The following is an 18,465-nucleotide window of genomic DNA, read 5'->3' on the forward strand; positions in this document are numbered from 1 at the left end:
ACCATCCTGAAATGAGACATGGTTAAATTTTTTATTTATAGGACGTTCACCAAAACACATTTAGCTTCTCATGTAATACTCATGGCTTATGTTCTTCTGAGCCTTTTGCTTCAACTCAGAGCATCTAGACATAGTTTTCAAAAGGAATTAGTGTTCTGTGTGTCCAGTCCTAGGTGGGTGTCTGTATGTCCAGTACTAGGTGGGTGTCTGTGTGTCCAGTACTAGGTGTGTGTCTGTATGTCCAGTACTAGGTGGGTGTCTGTGTGTCCAGTACTAGGTGTGTGTCTGTGTGTCCAGTACTAGGTGTGTGTCTGTGTGTCCAGTACTAGGTGTGTGTCTGTGTGTCCAGTACTAGGTGTGTGTCTGTATGTCCAGTACTAGGTGTGTGTCTGTATGTCCAGTACTAGGTGTGTGTCTGTGTGTCCAGTACTAGGTGGGTGTCTGTGTGTCCAGTACTAGGTGGGTGTCTGTGTGTCCAGTACTAGGTGGGTGTCTGTATGTCCAGTAGTAGGTGGGTGTCTGTGTGTCCAGTACTAGGTGGGTGTCTGTGTGTCCAGTACTAGGTGGGTGTCTGTGTGTCCAGTACTAGGGTGTGTGTCTGTATGTCCAGTACTAGGTGGGTGTCTGTGTGTCCAGTAATAGGTGGGTGTCTATGTGTCCAGTACTAGGTGGGTGTCTTTCCTGAACGATAAGCACCTGGTCTCTTTCCTACACCTCAATCGAATATTGAAACAATCCTGTGCCTTCATACTTCCTGCAACTAGAGAATTATTACTCTGCCTGTTCTAGTGCACTGGCAGCAACCTACGAGCACACCCTCCTTTGTGTGACAGTTGTGGGGAGCTGTTTTCTGGTGTGGCTCATACTATGTTGTAATCATTGCATTGTCAACTAAGGCTACCTTGTAATACAAAGCCAAAGGCACCCTTTTTTGGCCTATCTCTTATTTGCATTACTCATTAAATGTGTTATTTAGTTGACAAGGTGACTCGTGCGCCATCTGTAGCAATCGGGTGATGAGAATTTTAATCCTACCAAGAATATCGATAATACAGCATTTGTTTTTGTGTGTGACATTGGAACTTGATATCTTTCCTAACCCTGACAAGCTGTTGCCTACAAGAGGCAGTTTCTGATTTTTGAAGGCATACATATGTAAGCATAAGTTTAGTCACCACAGGTGCTTTCCCTTCCCTGAGAGCACACAGTCAAGGCAAGCAGTGGGATCTGACCATGTGATGCTCTCCTGTGATTATTGGCTCTGTCACCCTGGGCACCACCCATAGCTCTCAGGCTGATATGAGAAATTACTCCTATGTTAAAGAAACAGTGTCATTTTTGAACAGACATGATCAATCACATCACTTAGGACCCTCCTGGTTTTTTATCCAGAGAACCCTGGAGAAATGAGCAGGCTGACCGTGATATACAACATTCCACGAACCAGAGAGCATGTTTTCCAAATGCAGGTCAGGATTGGAAGAGCATGAAATGCCTTGGATTATGACGTAGAAGATGTGAAACCACTTCCACATATTAGATCTTTATGGATTGTCAATCGGGGGCAAAATTATAATGACAAGGTGCTGAAAATATCAAACAATGGAAGCCAGGCAATGGAGAACACCGAGCTGGGTCATTAAGAGCCAGGCCTTGAATTTCAGAACTGCCATTTTAAATGTTATTAGATTTTTTTCCAATGTGGCTTAATGTGCCACTAAGTAGGAATAATACTATCCTCTTTCCAGTTTTTATGAGATAAATGACGTACTGCATGAAAAGTGATAAGCATAAAATCTGTCACATAATATGGTCTCAACAAATGACAGCTGCTATTATTTTTATTAGTAAGTATAATTAACTCTGTGAGTAGGTAGCATGCCCAGTGAGGCAGTGAATTATGCACTGAGCAGCTAACTTCAAGGTCGAAGGTTCAAACTTACAGTTGCTGCATGGGAGAAAGATGGAGCTGTGGGCTCCCATGAAGATTTAAACGTCTTTGAAAACCAAAGGGGCAGTTCTGTTCTACTCTGTGCTACCGGGCCAGTCTGAGTCTGAATCAACCGGAAAGCATCGATGGCAGTGGATGGGTCTTCGGGATACATGTATGGAGTCAGCGGTGTGCTATCTCTGCAGAAAGGAGATAGGAAATGCTTGAGCTACAGAAGTATGCCAAGTTATTTAACACCACAATAAGTCACTGCCATCAAGTTGCCATGGCAACTCTGGTATTGAGTTTCCAAGCCTATAAACCTTTATGGAAGCAGATGGCTTTATCTTTATCCCCAGGACCAGCTGTGGGTTTGAAGCTTGCAGTCAGAGGTTCAAAGCTCACCCACCAAAACAGTCTCACTCAAACCTAAACTCATTGCCATCAAATCGATTCGGACTCATAGTGACCATATAAGACACAGGAGAATTTCTCCTTTGGGTCTCCAGGGTGTAAATCTTTACTGCGAGAGAAAGCCTCGTGTTTTTCCAATAGAGCAGCTGGTGGGTTTGAACTATACTGACCTTGTAGATAACATGCCAGCTTGCAACCCATGATATTACCAGAAATCATGTCACACTACCAGGACTCCTTCACGCTATAAAGAAGCCAAACAACTTATCTTTAAAAGCAACTTGTTATATTTCCCTCCTTCTTAAAACAAAACAAAACTAAAGATTAGAGACACATCTTGCCCATTGGCTAACAGTAGGTAACAGTGATTTAATTACACCCACATCAAGTGGCGGGTGCCAGGCACTGATATTCTGCCAGACTTGATTAGGATAGGTTTGGGATATATGGTAAATTGGCTACTAAATATGAGGGGTTTAGCTTCTCACACAGAGGAAGGAATGTTAGGGAAAAACAGAAATGTGTCAAGTTTTAAGGAATGAGAAAATATTTAGGTTTGGTTCATAATGTACCTAATAAAGGACATGTTATTGACATGGATCAGTAGTTTATACTTAATCAAAATAATTGTATAGCTAGATTAAATATCGTACTTTACCCACAGTATCAGGAGGTAGTTTCAATATAGAGTAAAAATACTCATGAAATTTCAATGATCACAATAGCCATTCTCAATTCTTTTCTTTGTCAATACAACTATTAGAATTTGTATAGAGAAACCTAAACAAGAAATCCTCTAGCTTTGCTTACATAATTAGACGTTAACCTATTGGAAAGGTAAATATCAAATTATTATTTAATAGGAAAAATACATTGACATTACCATATGGCTAGATTGTTACCTCACATACTCTGAGAAGAGTAACAATTCAAAATGATAATATAAGTAGAAGTAGATCATATATGATCTTTTCCTTTTTAATGAATAGGGAGATTAATATTAAGATATCTGAAATATTTTAAAACTATCATGTGCATTCAATTGAAAATAAAATGTAAGACATGACACTGAAAAGATAATTTTATAGTTATTCTAAGCAAAACATCATCCTGGAAAGTTTAGTATGACGTCCTGGTTTCTCTGAAGTCTTTAGTTCGGGTGAATATTCAAATTAACCTCTCATTCCTTTCTTCCAATGCAGTGCTGAGCACAAGAGAAGGACTAAGTATGTCCAGAAAAGCCTTAATCCAGAGTGGAATCAAACTGTAATATATAAAAGTATCTCCATGGAACAGGTAGGTAATCATTGCTTTCCCTCTAACAGGTTTAGGCTAATATAAGAAATTATGGCAAAGTTATTCAACTGTCAGTTTAAAAATTCATGACATATGTGTAAGAAAAGAAACCAGTGGGAGAAGGTGCAGTCTGAGGCCCCCACGAGGAACAAAAAAATACGGTCCAGTCTAGGGAGTTAGAAATCTCGTACGACTGTCTTGCACATTGAAGCAGCACAAGGAAGAATTTCAAATTCTGATTGAGTTATGAATCAAATCCATTCACCTGACTCCAAACAGGGAATCACTGACATTCAATGATGTGGCTGTAAAGCTCACCTGGGGGGAATGGCAGCTCCTGAACCCTGCTCAGAAGACACTACATCAGGATGTGATGCTGGAGAACTATCCCAACCTGGTTTCCATCGAGATCCATAAAGTTGATGATCATTTGGTTAAACACTTGCAACATGAAAGAAGTATGGACAAAAATGAACAATGCTATAAATATAACACATTGGAAAATATTCTTCATTGGCACCAAAATAATTTTCCTCTAAAGGAAAATTATGAGATATTATGCTTACGTGAAAAAATTGTAAAATCAGATTTAATCAGAACAGTAGCAGCAAAATAAAGAAGTCACTTATTTTTTAAAAAAGAAGAAAAGAAACCAGTGAATGGCAACAAGTAAAATTCAAAGATAAAGAAATAAATGTGGAAATTTTCTATTGATCATTTAAATTTTTCAAATACACTGGGATATATATCTTAATCATAGGGGGAGAATATTTTCCAACTTCTTGTATTTGGGCTTTCATAAAGAATTCAAAGAAAATGAAGACTGACTACATAGGATCGCATCGGCAGCGTGGCAGACTTTGAGACGCTCATTTCTTCTCTCACGCGAGGCCTCCTCCGTGTCCGGCGTTGTGAGGATGGGACCTGTCTAAGGGAAAAAATCATGACCATGACCGTCACAGTCATCCACCGCCAAAACAGTACTCCCGGCACAGGCACGCTGAAGTGCTTCTGAAACTACTGTCATAGCTTTACATCAATCACAGAAAATAGTTGATAGTTTGGAATATGAAAACAGGAAAAAAATATAAGTAGAACAGAATGAAGACATCTATAGAGAACAATTTAGAGGTTGTCTTCGTAAATGAAGTTTTCAGTTTGTCCTCTGGAAAATTTATCATTTGATGATGGAGCTATAGATTATAACTTGGATTCTTGAATTTCAAATGAGTTAAATTCACGCAAAGGAATGAGACAATGCTATGCTGTTTTGCTTTTTTATATTTGATGCAACAATGAACTATGATCCAAATGGTTTACCTAAATGATCCCAGATCTCTTTAGCGGTATGTTATTTCAAGCCTGTAGATTTTGCTTTGTAGTTCAAAGACTGGAGGGAATGGATTAATAAGAAATGTTAATGTGATCCTTTTTATTCACAAAATTATGTTTGACATTATGCTGGGTTACAAAAACCACTGAGCTTGTACATAATAGTTACTCTGATGCCCATATAGTTTTTGACGGGTAGCATGTTAACAATGTTTTCTGAAAGGAAAGGCTTCAAAGAAGTGAGAATAGAGTGTTTATAGTATGAGCTTAATTAAAAGCATCTGATGGAAACATGAGATTAATGGCATTTTCATTTAAACCATAGCTCAAGAAGAAAACTCTGGAGGTGACAGTCTGGGACTATGATAGGTTTTCTTCCAATGACTTTCTTGGTGAGGTAAGCCAACCATTTCCATTTCTTTACTTGCTGCCAATGGAAACCAACTGTGGGTCAAGAAGCTTGGGGCACAGCAATTTAAAAAAATATTATCCAATAGCTGTTTATGAATAATATTTTATGATGGATGGAATTTATTTCCTAATTTACTCCTTGAAGAGATGGACGTCAACTCAAGGAAAGCCTTTTTTATACTTCTTCAGGTATATTATCATGGATGTGCGAGATAAAAGGATTAGGAAACGTTCAAATGATTATGTTAAAGTCTAAGAGAAAAGTCATTGTAAAATAAGCTGAATCTTTTCAAATTCATTTTCCTAGTTAGTCAGTTGTTATGAAGGATGTATGTGTGAAATGGAATGATGCTTTATGTTGCTACTGAAGTATCAAGTACCCAAAGGAAAATCTCTCAAAATATTTTAAGCAAAACTTGAAAGAGAAAACAATATAAAATATTTATGTAGATTCACCAGAATAAAAGTAACGTAATCATGGAATCTACTGAAGTGGGCCAATCCTGTGATTTCTTCATTCGTTTATTATGTTCTAAACATTTAGTTTTGGTTGTAGAGCAGAGTTATGCATGAATACTAACAGAATAATTAGCTCAAAAAACCCAAACCTAGTCTTTTGATAAAACTGTCCTGAACGGTTGTCCAGTCAGAGGTAACATGAGGACCTATTTGCTCCCTTTCATGCTCCACGAACGAGAGCTTGATACGTTCAAATCTGTTCCCACGTCTTGGTCTAATTGTGGTGTAGGCAGGACTACTTGAAATGTAGCCTACATCTGGCATAATGTCTCAATGCAAAAAATTAAGTATTTGAAATCCTTCTGGTTTCTTGACTTATGTTTACATTCACCTAGGTCATATATCTGTTGTCTAGTTTTCACTTGTTTTAGGTCTCACTGAATCAAATATGCTAGAAATTGAAAAAGGCACCTGATGATAAACCACTATATTTTCTTGTCATCAATTGTTCGCTATATTTTCGCTATATTTTCTTGTCATCAATTGTTAGTCATGTCCCTCTATCAGATATGAACTAAAGTATGTTTCAAAATAAGAGAAATTAATTAGTCACTGCACATTGTTCACTGGTTTGGGTTTTGTTATTTCTTTTCCTTTTGTACCTCTTGTGGGGAAAACCAAATATTTTTCAAAATTTCTAGTCAAACTTAGAGCTATCTTATAATCAAAGAATATGTTGCTGTTTTGTAAAGGGATTTACTTATGACCCTTTCATTTTTACATTATCTAACAGCTAATTTCGGTAATATTTAGAAACAGTGCTTGCGGTTCAACTTAACCCAGGATTTATTGACTATCTACTGTGCACAAGACATTGAGGCCAGTCAGGTGAAAAAGCAAAAGCTGAGCTCCACACCCTCAGCATTTCCAGAGTTTATGCTGTATGCTTTGGTTGATAGCCTTGATTAAATTTAAGACCGCTGGGAAAAAATAATGACTCAAAAAGCTTGGTACATAAATCCACTGATGTGCTTTACTGTTTTTCAGGTCCTGATTGATTTGTCTAGCACGTCTCACCTCGATAACACCCCTAGGTGGCACCCTCTCAAGGAGCAGACTGAAAGCATTGACCACGGCAAGTCTCATTCCAGCCAGAGTAGCCAGCAGTCCCCGAAGCCATCCGTCATCAAAAGCAGAAGCCACGGCATCTTCCCTGACCCATCCAAGGGTAGGAAATACTTCCAGACGAAGTGTTTGTCTACATAGTCAATGAGTGCCTTCTGTCTATTTAACATATTTTAAATTTTAGACTATCCAAAGAATGATGGCTGTGGAAACAAGAGAAGCAAAGGTTTTCATCTCCAATCAGCCCATATTCAAAGCTATAACTTTATGGGCTTCAACTCTCAGTTTTACAAGCTGTACAATTGAGGAGGTTGGGCTATATTGGGTCGTGGGTTTTTTTTTTTTCCCAGGTCCCAAACTCGATGGAAATCTGATTTCATAGTATGCACTGTGGTATTTATAAAGATCATATAAAAATCTTCACCAGGTCACTGTTTAGGCATTAGAACCGTTATCATTTGGGCATGTTCTATATAACTGTTTCTTCATACATGTAATCTTACCCCACATAGATAATTTTGTAATCTTTTCTATTTGTGATATGAGGAACACTTTGTCTCATGTCATTAAACGAACGGACATGAAAAATTTGGTGCGATCTATTCTAACTGGGATTCAAGTTAATCCTGTGGTTTTTAACTATGATATTAAAATAAATAAATACAAATGCCATAGATTTGGTTTTTCAATGTACATAGTCTTCCCATTCGAGCTTTCCCTGTGAACAATTCATTACTATCTATCCTACAATACACTCTGGATCCTCATCATAAACTGAGTTACTGTTCGTGTGACACAACCTTACATGTCAATTTTAAAACCAGACCTGATTATAGCTTCCTGAGAAGAGGCCCTCATACAGGATAGCCCATTGAAAAGAACTTCTGTATATGTGACAAGGGAGTGGGTCACAACTGTAAGTGTTCTGGAAGATAGGAAGCGAAGGCCATGACCAACAGACCTCTATGCCAGTCTGATCCACGATTGACTACTTTGGGTGTTGTAGATTATTTATGAGTGAGTTTTATAGATCCCGGATGGATTCCACTTAGCCATAAACAACCGTGCCCCGATTGTGAAAGCCGGAGAGTAAAGACCATATGAAAGTTGCCTATGACTATCAAATTAGCCAATGTGTGTGTGTGACCTATACCTTCTTTAAAAACACCCGAGAGGATGAGTCCTCAGTCTCTTTGTATAACACACAAACATGCACACACAAAGGGGGCTTCAGAACGTTCGTGAAAAAAATGTAATTAAAAAAATAACGGAAACTTACAGGAACTTTCTGAAGACCCTATGAAAACCACCTCCTTTCAAGAATCCACGGTGTATTTCATTAAAACTCCTCTTGCAGCGCCTAAGTCTTTTGGTTCTTACCTGCCCCCCACCCCCACCCCGCCCCCAAGTCGGGGTTCGCTCGACAGCAGGCGCTGAGACCAGCAGGAGCCGCGTTGCCCAGGGAAACCAGAAGTTATCAAGTCCATTTATGCTTCAAATGGGTCTCTTCTCAAGTCAAAGGACATTTTTCCCATTCCTCCCAAGATCTGTTTCCCAAATGTTTAATCGTTCCCAAATGCTGGGTCGCATTAAGTGACGGCGAACAATCCCATAAAAGACACAGAATTAACATACATCTCAGATTGTTTCAAATCACTTGTTAGCCAACCTTGACAGGAGGCATGCTGGGGCCATGCTAACTCGTGTTTTACCCTCTTGTGACCAGACATGCAGGTTCCCACCATTGAGAAATCCCATAGTAGCCCTGGCAGCTCGAAATCCTCATCGGAAGGCCACCTCCGTTCTCATGGACCGTCTCGCAGCCAGAGCAAAAGCAGCGTCACGCAGACCCACCTGGAAGACGCGGGCGCCGCCATCGCTGCGGCCGAAGCCGCCGTGCAGCAGCAACGCCTTCAACCAAGTAAAAGACGCAAATAAATCCCTCAGCATGGCAGCTTAGTGTTCATCTGTTGCCTTTCTTCCTCGCTGCCCCTCCCTGGTTTTTGCTTTCTGGTTTTTGCATCCCCTGCGCACTCTGTTCTCTGTCCCTTTGTCTGTGTAAAGACTAGCGATACATCAATCGACTCCTTCCTATTTAGATTTTTTTTTAATTTGCCTACACTACAATAAAACTGGCTGTTTCTCCGTTGTTTCACCATCCATCCAACCTGACCCATGGTATTTGGTGGTTGTGTCTGTGATGTTTGCAGGCAAAGCAATGTTGTGTGTCCTTTTCATTGATCTTAAATATCCTTTAGAATATAGGAATTAATCAAAAAGCACAATGTATGCCAGAGTCCCAGGCATGACACAAGAACAGCACACACAGTCCACACAGACCACTGCCGCCGTGACATGCGGGCATCTGAAAACACACAGAAATCGTCGGCAGGAGACTAACGCAGTCCAGTCAGGTTGTAGAGCCTAGTGGGGGAAGCCATGTTGAGCCCGTGAAACTCTCATTGATAATGTTGTAGCTTTCCGTGTGCAGAGCATTTTGGCCATTTAAAAATCTGCTATGAGAAATGTGTTTCTTACATTCTCAAAACTATACAAACTATTAATATATGTATAAGCATATGAGAAAAGGGAATGAGACTTCAATTAAGGAGCACAATGGAGTCCATTCCTGTTGGATCATACTTTGTGTAGGATAACAGAGAATTTGTCATTTTATTTTTTATCCTAACCATTGAGTATCGTTTGGAAGTCACAGTGTGCTATGTCTGGTAGCTGTACATCGAAGAAAACATACCAATTACATAGTCTTAGCTTCAGTATTTCCCTTTAGCTGTAAAAAGAACAAAGCAGGCACGTGATGTGCAAACTTAACGAGTGCATAGAGTCCACAAACAATAGGCACACTGCTACTCCCGAGAGGCACTGGCCGGACGGTGGGGCTAGCCTGCTCTTCTGCCTTCTTCTTAGTCCTCATTTCCAAAGAAACAGCCAGTTTTAACCCCCTTTAGTGCTATGCATGCGGTGTCATTTTGGCATTGGAAAACACAACTGATTTCAAGAGCACAAAAGACCACTTCTGTTTGCATGATTAACATCGAAGCTGATTCCATCCGAGGCGCCGTACTCCGGGTGTCCATTTCACTCACACTGCCATGGCAGCACATAACAGCGGTCAGTCTAATTATGCCAGGGAGCAGCACAGACACGGCATAGCAGTCTAAGAACCCAGTCAAAGAACTCAGTCTGATAATCTGCCTCCTCCAGCCAATGGCACCCAAGACCAAAGCCAGCTAGCCCTCAGGAAGGTGATGTCTGATGGACCAGTCAAGCCAGAAGGAGGTGAGCAGAAAGGCACTGTACAAACCCCACAGCAAGAACATTCCCCAGATTTAAATCTCTCATCTTTTGATTTTTAGAGATATTCTGATAACAGGTGTTTATCCACTTTTTAAATGTGCTTTTGTGGGCATGGCATCTCAAGATTTCGTCATCACTGTGTAAGTCCCAAGATCAGACCCATGAAATATTCGATGACAGTGATTCGTACTTTTCTATGCACCGGGCATCTTTCAACTTTTGTTGGGAAATCGATTAACAGTATTCATATTGCAGAATGGAATGCATGCTACTAACCTAATCTGTTCAAGCATGACTATAAATTTATTGCATTGTGATAAAAGTTTAAATCGCTCACAATTGGAGCTAGCAGTTGAAATGTAGATCAGTCGTAATTGCATAATACCACAAGTGTAATTTTTTTTAATATTCAGTGACTTTTGGAAATTCTTAGAGGGAAGTCAAGGAAAACTTGTTAATGCTCTCACTCACCCTCACCTGGTGCAGGCTCTCTCTCCTACAAGCAAACATTTCCCACTGGTGTTTCCATAGCCGTGACGTGTATCAGATGTGTTGGGCATGTGAATATCCAAGTGCCTGTGTAATAAATAAAGTATCTTTATTTCATTCATAAACTACTGGGTTCTGAGCCATTGTTATATGATACAGTTAAACAGAGCGTGTCAGTTTTTTGTTTTCTCATTTGATTCCTTGCGATATAGACTCTGTAGAGTGGCTGTGACATTGCTAGTGAGGTCTGTGATGTTAGGACCTTTGGGAGCAGAGCACGGTGCCATCTCAGAAACATCGGAGGGCAGATGAAGGTGTGTTAGCAAATAAAAATAGAAGCTTATATAAAAACTGAAAGAAAACTATGTCGTCAAGGTGAGCTACTCTAGGCGAAGCTGCGACTCTTCTCTTCTCGTGCATCGTATCTACTTCACCGTCACCTGAGGGTCTCATTCCGTGAGCCCTGGTTGTGGAAAGGCAGCTAACCGCCAGGGCACAGCACAATTCCACACAGAGAAGCAAGTTCCTATCTGTCCAATGCTGAGGACCAGAGAAAATTTTCCTTTAGAAAACATAACAATGGCACTCCCCACAGAAATCAGACCAGGGTGATTATAAAATTACTACCGCACCAGATTCAAACGTACGTAAAAATAAATATTCATTTTAAAACACACATGTGTTTATATATTTAAAACAGGGTGGCCACATTTGAACCTAAGTCACTTCTACCCTGTGAACACATAATGTCATTTTATATTTGCCACAAAATTAAAGGTAAACCTCGTGTTTCCTATTGAATTTCCCCCATTCCCAGAAATTTTTAAATTTTAATATACACAGCTCCCAATTAATGTGAAAAATTCCGTTTCTTGAATTAGCCAGGTAATTAAGGAAATAACTAAAAAATTAAGATCATTCTGAATGTGCATTTACTCAGCCCAGTTGAGATTATTACCAAAATATACAGTTCCTTTAATAACTAGCCTAATATTTCCAAAAATACGTCACATTCCTTCTCTCCCAGCAAAGGATTTCAGTGAATTTCTCAATATTATTCATTTTTATCACTTGAAACATTCCATAATTGTAAACATTACCACATCAAACTCTTGCCTTATTTCATGCCCTGTTTTTAATTATTAGGATTTTAATATTACTTTAAAGTGGCTCAAGGGTCATGTACTTGGCTGTGAACTGAAAGGTCGGGTCATTTGAACCCGCCTGCTCCACCACGGAAGAAAGGCTTCACAAACTGCTCGCATGCAGGTTTTAGTCTAGGAAATTCTATGCTGTTACATGGGGTCATCTCCAGTCAGACTCAACTCAGCGTCACAAAACAACGTACATATTTTTCTGTCTTTATCTAAATTAAATTCTCTCTTGGATTTGTATCAAAATGTGCTTTTTGTTTTTAAATTACGGTCTTCAAATAAGAGCCCTGGTCACACAGTGGTTACGAGGTAGGCTGTGACCCTCATGGCCAGCAGTTCGAAATGGAAGACAGACAGGACTTTCTACTCCCACAAAGAGGTGTCGTCTCTGTAAGAGCGCCCAAGAAATAATTTAGGGGCGAAAGGCAGTTCTACGCTGTCCTTTAGGGTTGCTGTGAGTCCGAATTGACTTGATGGCAGTGAATTTGGTTTCAAATACATTAATAGATGTTTCATACTTCTGAACCCCTGTCCTGACTGATGGAGACATCCCTTAGATCACAACCAAAAGAGCAACTCGACAACATCCCATGCTTTCTTGTTTAATTTTGTTCTTATGGATGATAAATAAAATACCTCTAGTATATATATATTATATATATATATATATATACAGAGAGAGAGAGAGAGAGAGCTAACAGTCACCTCCTGCTCTAGATCTACCTAGAACAGGATTGAACCATGAATTTTAGCAAAAATTTAATAGCAAACATACTCTAAGGTGAAATCTATGTAAAATGCAAGCCATTATAGCTAAGACAGAAAATAATTGTAAAAGTTAAAAACATATAAATATACATATGTTTTTGGTCAGTGACTTCATAACTTCAAGTGGTTATATACGAGTGCCCCCCCTGCCTTCTGAAAATAGCACCTTGCCTTTGAACGGTTCGTCACGTTGTGCAAAGTGTTTTCTTGCCCTTTTCTCACTTTATCACACCAACGAGATGTGGGATCCAAGTCAGAGGGTAGCATGGCTGAAGGATCTAGGAACGCGCAGCTAGAAACCGTCACCGGCAGGAACATTATTATTGCTGGTCCCTGTGACTCCTGAACCTGTGCCTTACAAAGGGAAGGAGCAGCTCTTTTTAATGCAGCTCTTTCTGATGCCAATGAAAAGAATGCTCATCTATTACTTGCCCCTTATCATTCGTGTCCTTACACAAGCGATCAGCGATAATTAGAAATGAGAGCGGAATACCATCTCGAGTTGCTGCCTTCTCTTTTCTGAAAGCTGGTAGTCAAGCTGCCGTAAACCAACAATGGGAAACCTTCCACAGCGCAGCCCCAGCGCGGCGGGAAGCGCGGCCCACAGAGGATGCTGTGCGCATCTAGACGCCGCGCTATAGGAGATGGCGAAGGTTCCCCTAGCGAACCATTCAACTTGTTTTTAAGTTTCTCAGAGGATTTCTACTAGAAGTTGAATTAACTATGGATCAAGCAAAAATTATGAAGTTAAGCCAGGAGAAACTCTTTTTCCTTTTCCTTCAGGGGTTTGTCTTCTAGGGAACCCGGGGGAAAAGATTGGACAGATTTTTCCATATCAGCCTGATGTCTAGAGAACTCTGCTTGTAATTAGAAATCCCCGGGAATTTTTGGTGGAACACAAGACCTGCTATTCCAGAGGTCCTCGTTATGAGGCAAGAAAGACATTCTAGGCCATAAATATTTAGGAGGAAATCATCCACAAAGGGCAACTAATGAAAGCATTCTTAAAACTTTGAAGTCTAAGCTAGTTGACATTGAATGTATCAAAGGTTATGAGTGTTTTGAAAAACTCTGAGCTGTTTTTGTTTGGTAGTAAGGTTTAAACTGCGCGCTTTACAATTAGAAGTAGTTTCTATATGGCACACAGAATTAACCCACCAAAAGAGCAATGGGGGTGGGTTGGAGAGGTGGGTTGGGAAAATTTTTTTTTTAATCTGTGAGAGAATCGTGGTCAGGTGTCCTTGGAGCCCCCTGATTGTAGGCGGAAAGCTTGGAGTGACTTCCATTGACCATTGCGGGACAGTCCACTTTGAGCAAGCTCACCTGCGGCACCTGTCAGCGAAGGTTTTCCTAGCCTGCGTGCTGTGGGGGACACACACGCTACTAACCCGGCCCTCTGGGGGAGCTGCGCTCTCTGGGGAGAGGGCTGGGTAGCTGGGTGGGGCAACTAGCTGGGCAATGGGCTTGGTTACCAAACTCAGTGTCCCCTCACTTCTGAACGGAAGTGCAAGTTCACTTCTCATCAGAAGGAATTTAGCAACCTGCGTTTCTGGAAAGGACAGGGTCTATAAAAGAAAAAAAGATGAGTTCATTTGGAGGTAAAGTCTTCTGTAAGGTTACTATATAAGAAGTTAATAAAAACAGATTTTACTTTTCTCATTTAAGTGTGTTTGAGGTCTGGGACAGGGGCAGGGAGGGGGCCACAGAGAAGAATGGACAAAAGAAAAAGGTTTTAAATACAATTTAGGCTATTTTAAATGATGTAAATACAGCAAACTTCCAACAGAATCATAGAATCAAAGGGAATAGTTTTAGTGTTTGAGTGTTTACTTTGTTATCTGAGAATATTTATAAACATCTTCTTAAATTTTGTCAGTTGTGTCTCCATATTTCTTGGATAACTACTTATTCATTTCCATGTGTTTCCAAGCAATTTACGATTGATTGTCAGAAACATATTGCTCTAATATATGGCACGGTCTCTTGTGCATTTACTTTCATTTCTGAAGGTGAATGGACACCGTCCTTCATCCATTGGCTTGGTGGTTTCAGTCTTTTCAGTAGTGGCCATGGATCTGCACCTTACCATGCGTATAATTTGGTCTGGTCCACACAGGAAATTTGCATGTTCATTTTATTTGATATGATTAACAAAATTAATTGGCCCATCTGAGTATCAACATTGGCTTCAATGTCTACTGTGTACTAAGTTGGGAGCTGTGTGCTATGAACGGGCTATTGATACGTGAGATGGAGAGAAAGGTCTAATGTTCCCATGCCCAAGTTCTTGAATACAATTCATGACATGCCTTTAGCATATAATCTCTAAGGTAGCTCCTTTTTAAAACACAAATGATTTTACTTGGAGTTTGAGAAAATTACTTCCAAAAGATTAGTTTAACAAATTACCACCAGGGTGCAAGACTCTGAGGAGAGGAGAGAGGGAAGACCATGTTTCCAGTGGAAAGAACTGGGAAATCTGGGTTGTGGGAAGGCGAATGGGGACACATGACAGTGGGGTGCTGGACAGTGAGTAGAATGTGGGCATGGAGGTGGGAGCGTGATCACACGTGGAGGAGGGATGATGGAACCAAGGGAACGACTAACTAAAGAGAGTTGGAGGAATACCAAAGACACAATTTAGCTACTTTACAAAACTGCCTAAATCCAGACATCAAACTATAAAGGAATTAGTATTTTTCCACTTTTCATTAACTTGTATTAAAATGTGTGAAACCATAGTTTTCTACCATTCTTCATTGTGCAAGATTATCTGAAAACAGCATGGGGCTACGGAATAAGAGAAAGCAATGTTTTCTACCGTGGGCACTACTGGAACAACTGACAAGGTGTGTGTGCAGCAGGGGTGGGGGGTGACCTACAAAAGCAGATACCTACACTTGACAGTGGGCTATTGTACAAAAGTTTTCATGGTCATGGAGTGCTGGGTATTTTTTTTTAAGGAGGCAGAAGGCCAAATGAATTTGGGGAACTGTGGTATACAGGGTACTTCTAAAGCATTTAAAAAATTTTTTACTATTGTATTGTATATATATAGTAGCAATAATTTTTGAAGAGATAAAAGTACATAAGAATTGTAAATGAAAGTATAAAAATTTTCACTGATGTGCAGAGTATATTAGGTGTGTAAAAAGAAATAACGTAAATTTAATCATAATTTTGTATCAATATGCTTTAAGATGCTGAAAGATTAGATAAATTTAATTGATGATAATTTGATCAGGAGCTAGTGGAAAGATTAATGTCATCAACCAAACAAGGCAATTAAAAAAAAAACTTGGAAAAGTCAGAAATATTGGCATCTGTTTTTAAATGTATAAGAAAAAGTAAAATTTTTAAAAATCTATATCCTATTCTGGTTTTTCTTAGAAACAACAGAGTAACAAAATTTGTCTTTCCTCATATATTTCAAATTCAGAACCAATTCTATTTTTATCCTCCTCTTACATAAAAAGATCCTACAACATAGAAATATTTAGAAAGCTAATTTTTTCACAGCTACTTCAGGATCCTTGGTGCTGTGAGCAGTAAGAACTCCCCAGCTGCTGGGGGGGTTAGAGAGCTGAGCTTTCAGCTCCTTTACAGAGAGACAAACTCAAAGCTTCTGGGGGTCATCTACTCTGTCCTGTAGGCTGGCTATGAGTCAGAAGTGACTTGGTTTCAGTGAATTAGCTTTTTAGTTTAATTCAGATTTGTTTCTGTCTGACTCTATGATATATTTTAAATTTTAGTTTTTCATAAAAATGTCTCATGGTTAAAGGCATTAAAATGTAAATAACTATTTTGATCCTCCAACGTATTATAGACAGGAATAAATTTAATTATATAAAGAAAAATCCTTTGAAAGATTACCAAATATCATTATTTATTATGAATTTATGTAGGACATAAAATAGGTTGAGCGTGCATGCTTTTATGACATATGCAACTCTCAAGTGGGAGCTTACACTTCTAGTATTGTGGAGTATAGGATGCAACACTAGCTGAAGAAATTTAGAGAAAGCTAATGAGAATATTAATTCTAATAATTTTTTAGAAATATACACACTTAACAATGTGAGGATGTAAATTAACTACAAAAGTAAACTGAAATATAAAAGCATCATAAAATGATGTTCATGCAACCAATGGCTTACAACGACTGTTCAAGAATCTAGTGCTAAATGGTTTCTTCTCATTTTCATAGTATTTCTTTTCCCTCGCTGTAGGTCTAGCTCAGAAGTTCTCAAAGTCTGTCCACTGACTGATGGAACCCCAGAGACATGTTCAGATTTCTGCAGGATCAAAATGTTTCTCAAAATACTAAGATGTCATTTGCTGTTTCCACTCTTGTCTTCATCTCATACAGTGTTCTAGTCACTACATGAGATGCCATCACCTTTGTTTCATTGGCTAATGTAATATATACTTGTAGAACTTTCGTCGTAAGATTTTATCTGTCTTCCTTTTAAATATGATAGATAAAGGCCTTATAAACCAAAGGTATTTGGAGTGGTCAACACATTTTAAATGGGTACAAGGGGTCTTGAGGCCCAAAGGTCTTCAGAACTGCTGACATAGACCTCTGGTGTGATCATCATTTTTCCATAAGCCAATGATACGGACCAAGTCAGGATTCTGTGTAAGAGGTCCCAGTGACCCCATGAGTTTGACATGTTCACGCCTTCTAGGTCTCCAGCGGCACTTCAGACCCATTCTTTCCTTTTTCCTACAGTGTTCATTTGTAACCGTGAATGACATTTCTTTTTCATTTTATAGAACTAATTTAAACTATTTTATTAGGCATGCCTAAAACTAAACCATGAATATATGCTCATATTTGTTATTTCTTTTTCCTTTTATTTGACTGTTAAATTGCCTAGCATCACTAACTGAGCTGTGCCCAGTCTAAGGGGAATGTCTGGGAGGGTTATAAATGTAGAATGACCTTTTTGTGTGTCCTCCTGTGGAAGATAACATCTGTTGGAAAAACAGTCATTTCTAAATTGTTTTCTCTTATCTTATTCTGTTGCATTTATCTATCTTGCTGATCACATGTACTAGATATTAATTTTACTGATATAATAGAAATTGAATTAATCACCTTGATTCAAATTTCAAGAAAATCTGATATTCTTACTTCTTATTTTTAATATAATTCAGTGTATTTTAAATAATAAAGGTTTAAAAGGGAATTTTGCAAATCTATATTTATAATTTATAAGAACTATTATCTGAATTAAGGATCCCAGGTGATATAGTGGTTAAATCACTCAGCCTCTAAATAAAAAGTTATCTGTTTGAACTTACTAGCCACTCTGTGGAAGAAAGGTGTGGTAGTCTGTGTCCATGAATATTACAGCCTTTCAAACCATCAGGCGCAGCTCTGCTCTGTCCAATAGTGTCGAGATAAGTCGGAATCAACTCAATGGGAGGGATTATCTGGATTCCCTACATCAGATGTACATCATTCACTCATACATATATACATACATGCATTTAGTTTATTTATTTAGAATGCATATTACGCTGAATAACCTCTTCCAGGTGTTGATGATATATCAACAAACATATATCTAATTACTGAGTAACCAATTTAAATGTATCTTGGAAGAGTTATGAAGAATAGGGAAAGCATAAATTAGTTGCATTCAAACTGAAATGGGAAGAGAAACTGCAATTCGTCATGAACTTAAATTTATATGCAGCTAAGCATTGTCATGTTTGGAAATATCTGGCTAATATGAGAGTTAATTAGGTTTTTATTTG

The 18,465-nt window shown here is 39.0% G+C and overlaps 1 protein-coding gene across 1 annotated transcript in view; it reads left to right on the top strand.

Annotated features, from left to right (window-relative positions):
- Nucleotides 1-18,465, top strand: part of PCLO (piccolo presynaptic cytomatrix protein) — a 367,625-nt gene that overhangs the window by 314,865 nt on the left and 34,295 nt on the right. The window contains exons 18-21 of the mRNA XM_075557645.1: nt 3,547-3,640; nt 5,298-5,369; nt 6,890-7,070; nt 8,694-8,888. Coding sequence (XP_075413760.1) covers nt 3,547-3,640; nt 5,298-5,369; nt 6,890-7,070; nt 8,694-8,888 — 542 coding nt within the window. The remainder of the gene's footprint in view (nt 1-3,546; nt 3,641-5,297; nt 5,370-6,889; nt 7,071-8,693; nt 8,889-18,465) is intronic.

The sequence above is a fragment of the Tenrec ecaudatus genome, chromosome 9 (genome assembly GCF_050624435.1).
Source record: "Tenrec ecaudatus isolate mTenEca1 chromosome 9, mTenEca1.hap1, whole genome shotgun sequence".
Taxonomy (NCBI): Eukaryota; Metazoa; Chordata; class Mammalia; order Afrosoricida; family Tenrecidae; genus Tenrec; species Tenrec ecaudatus.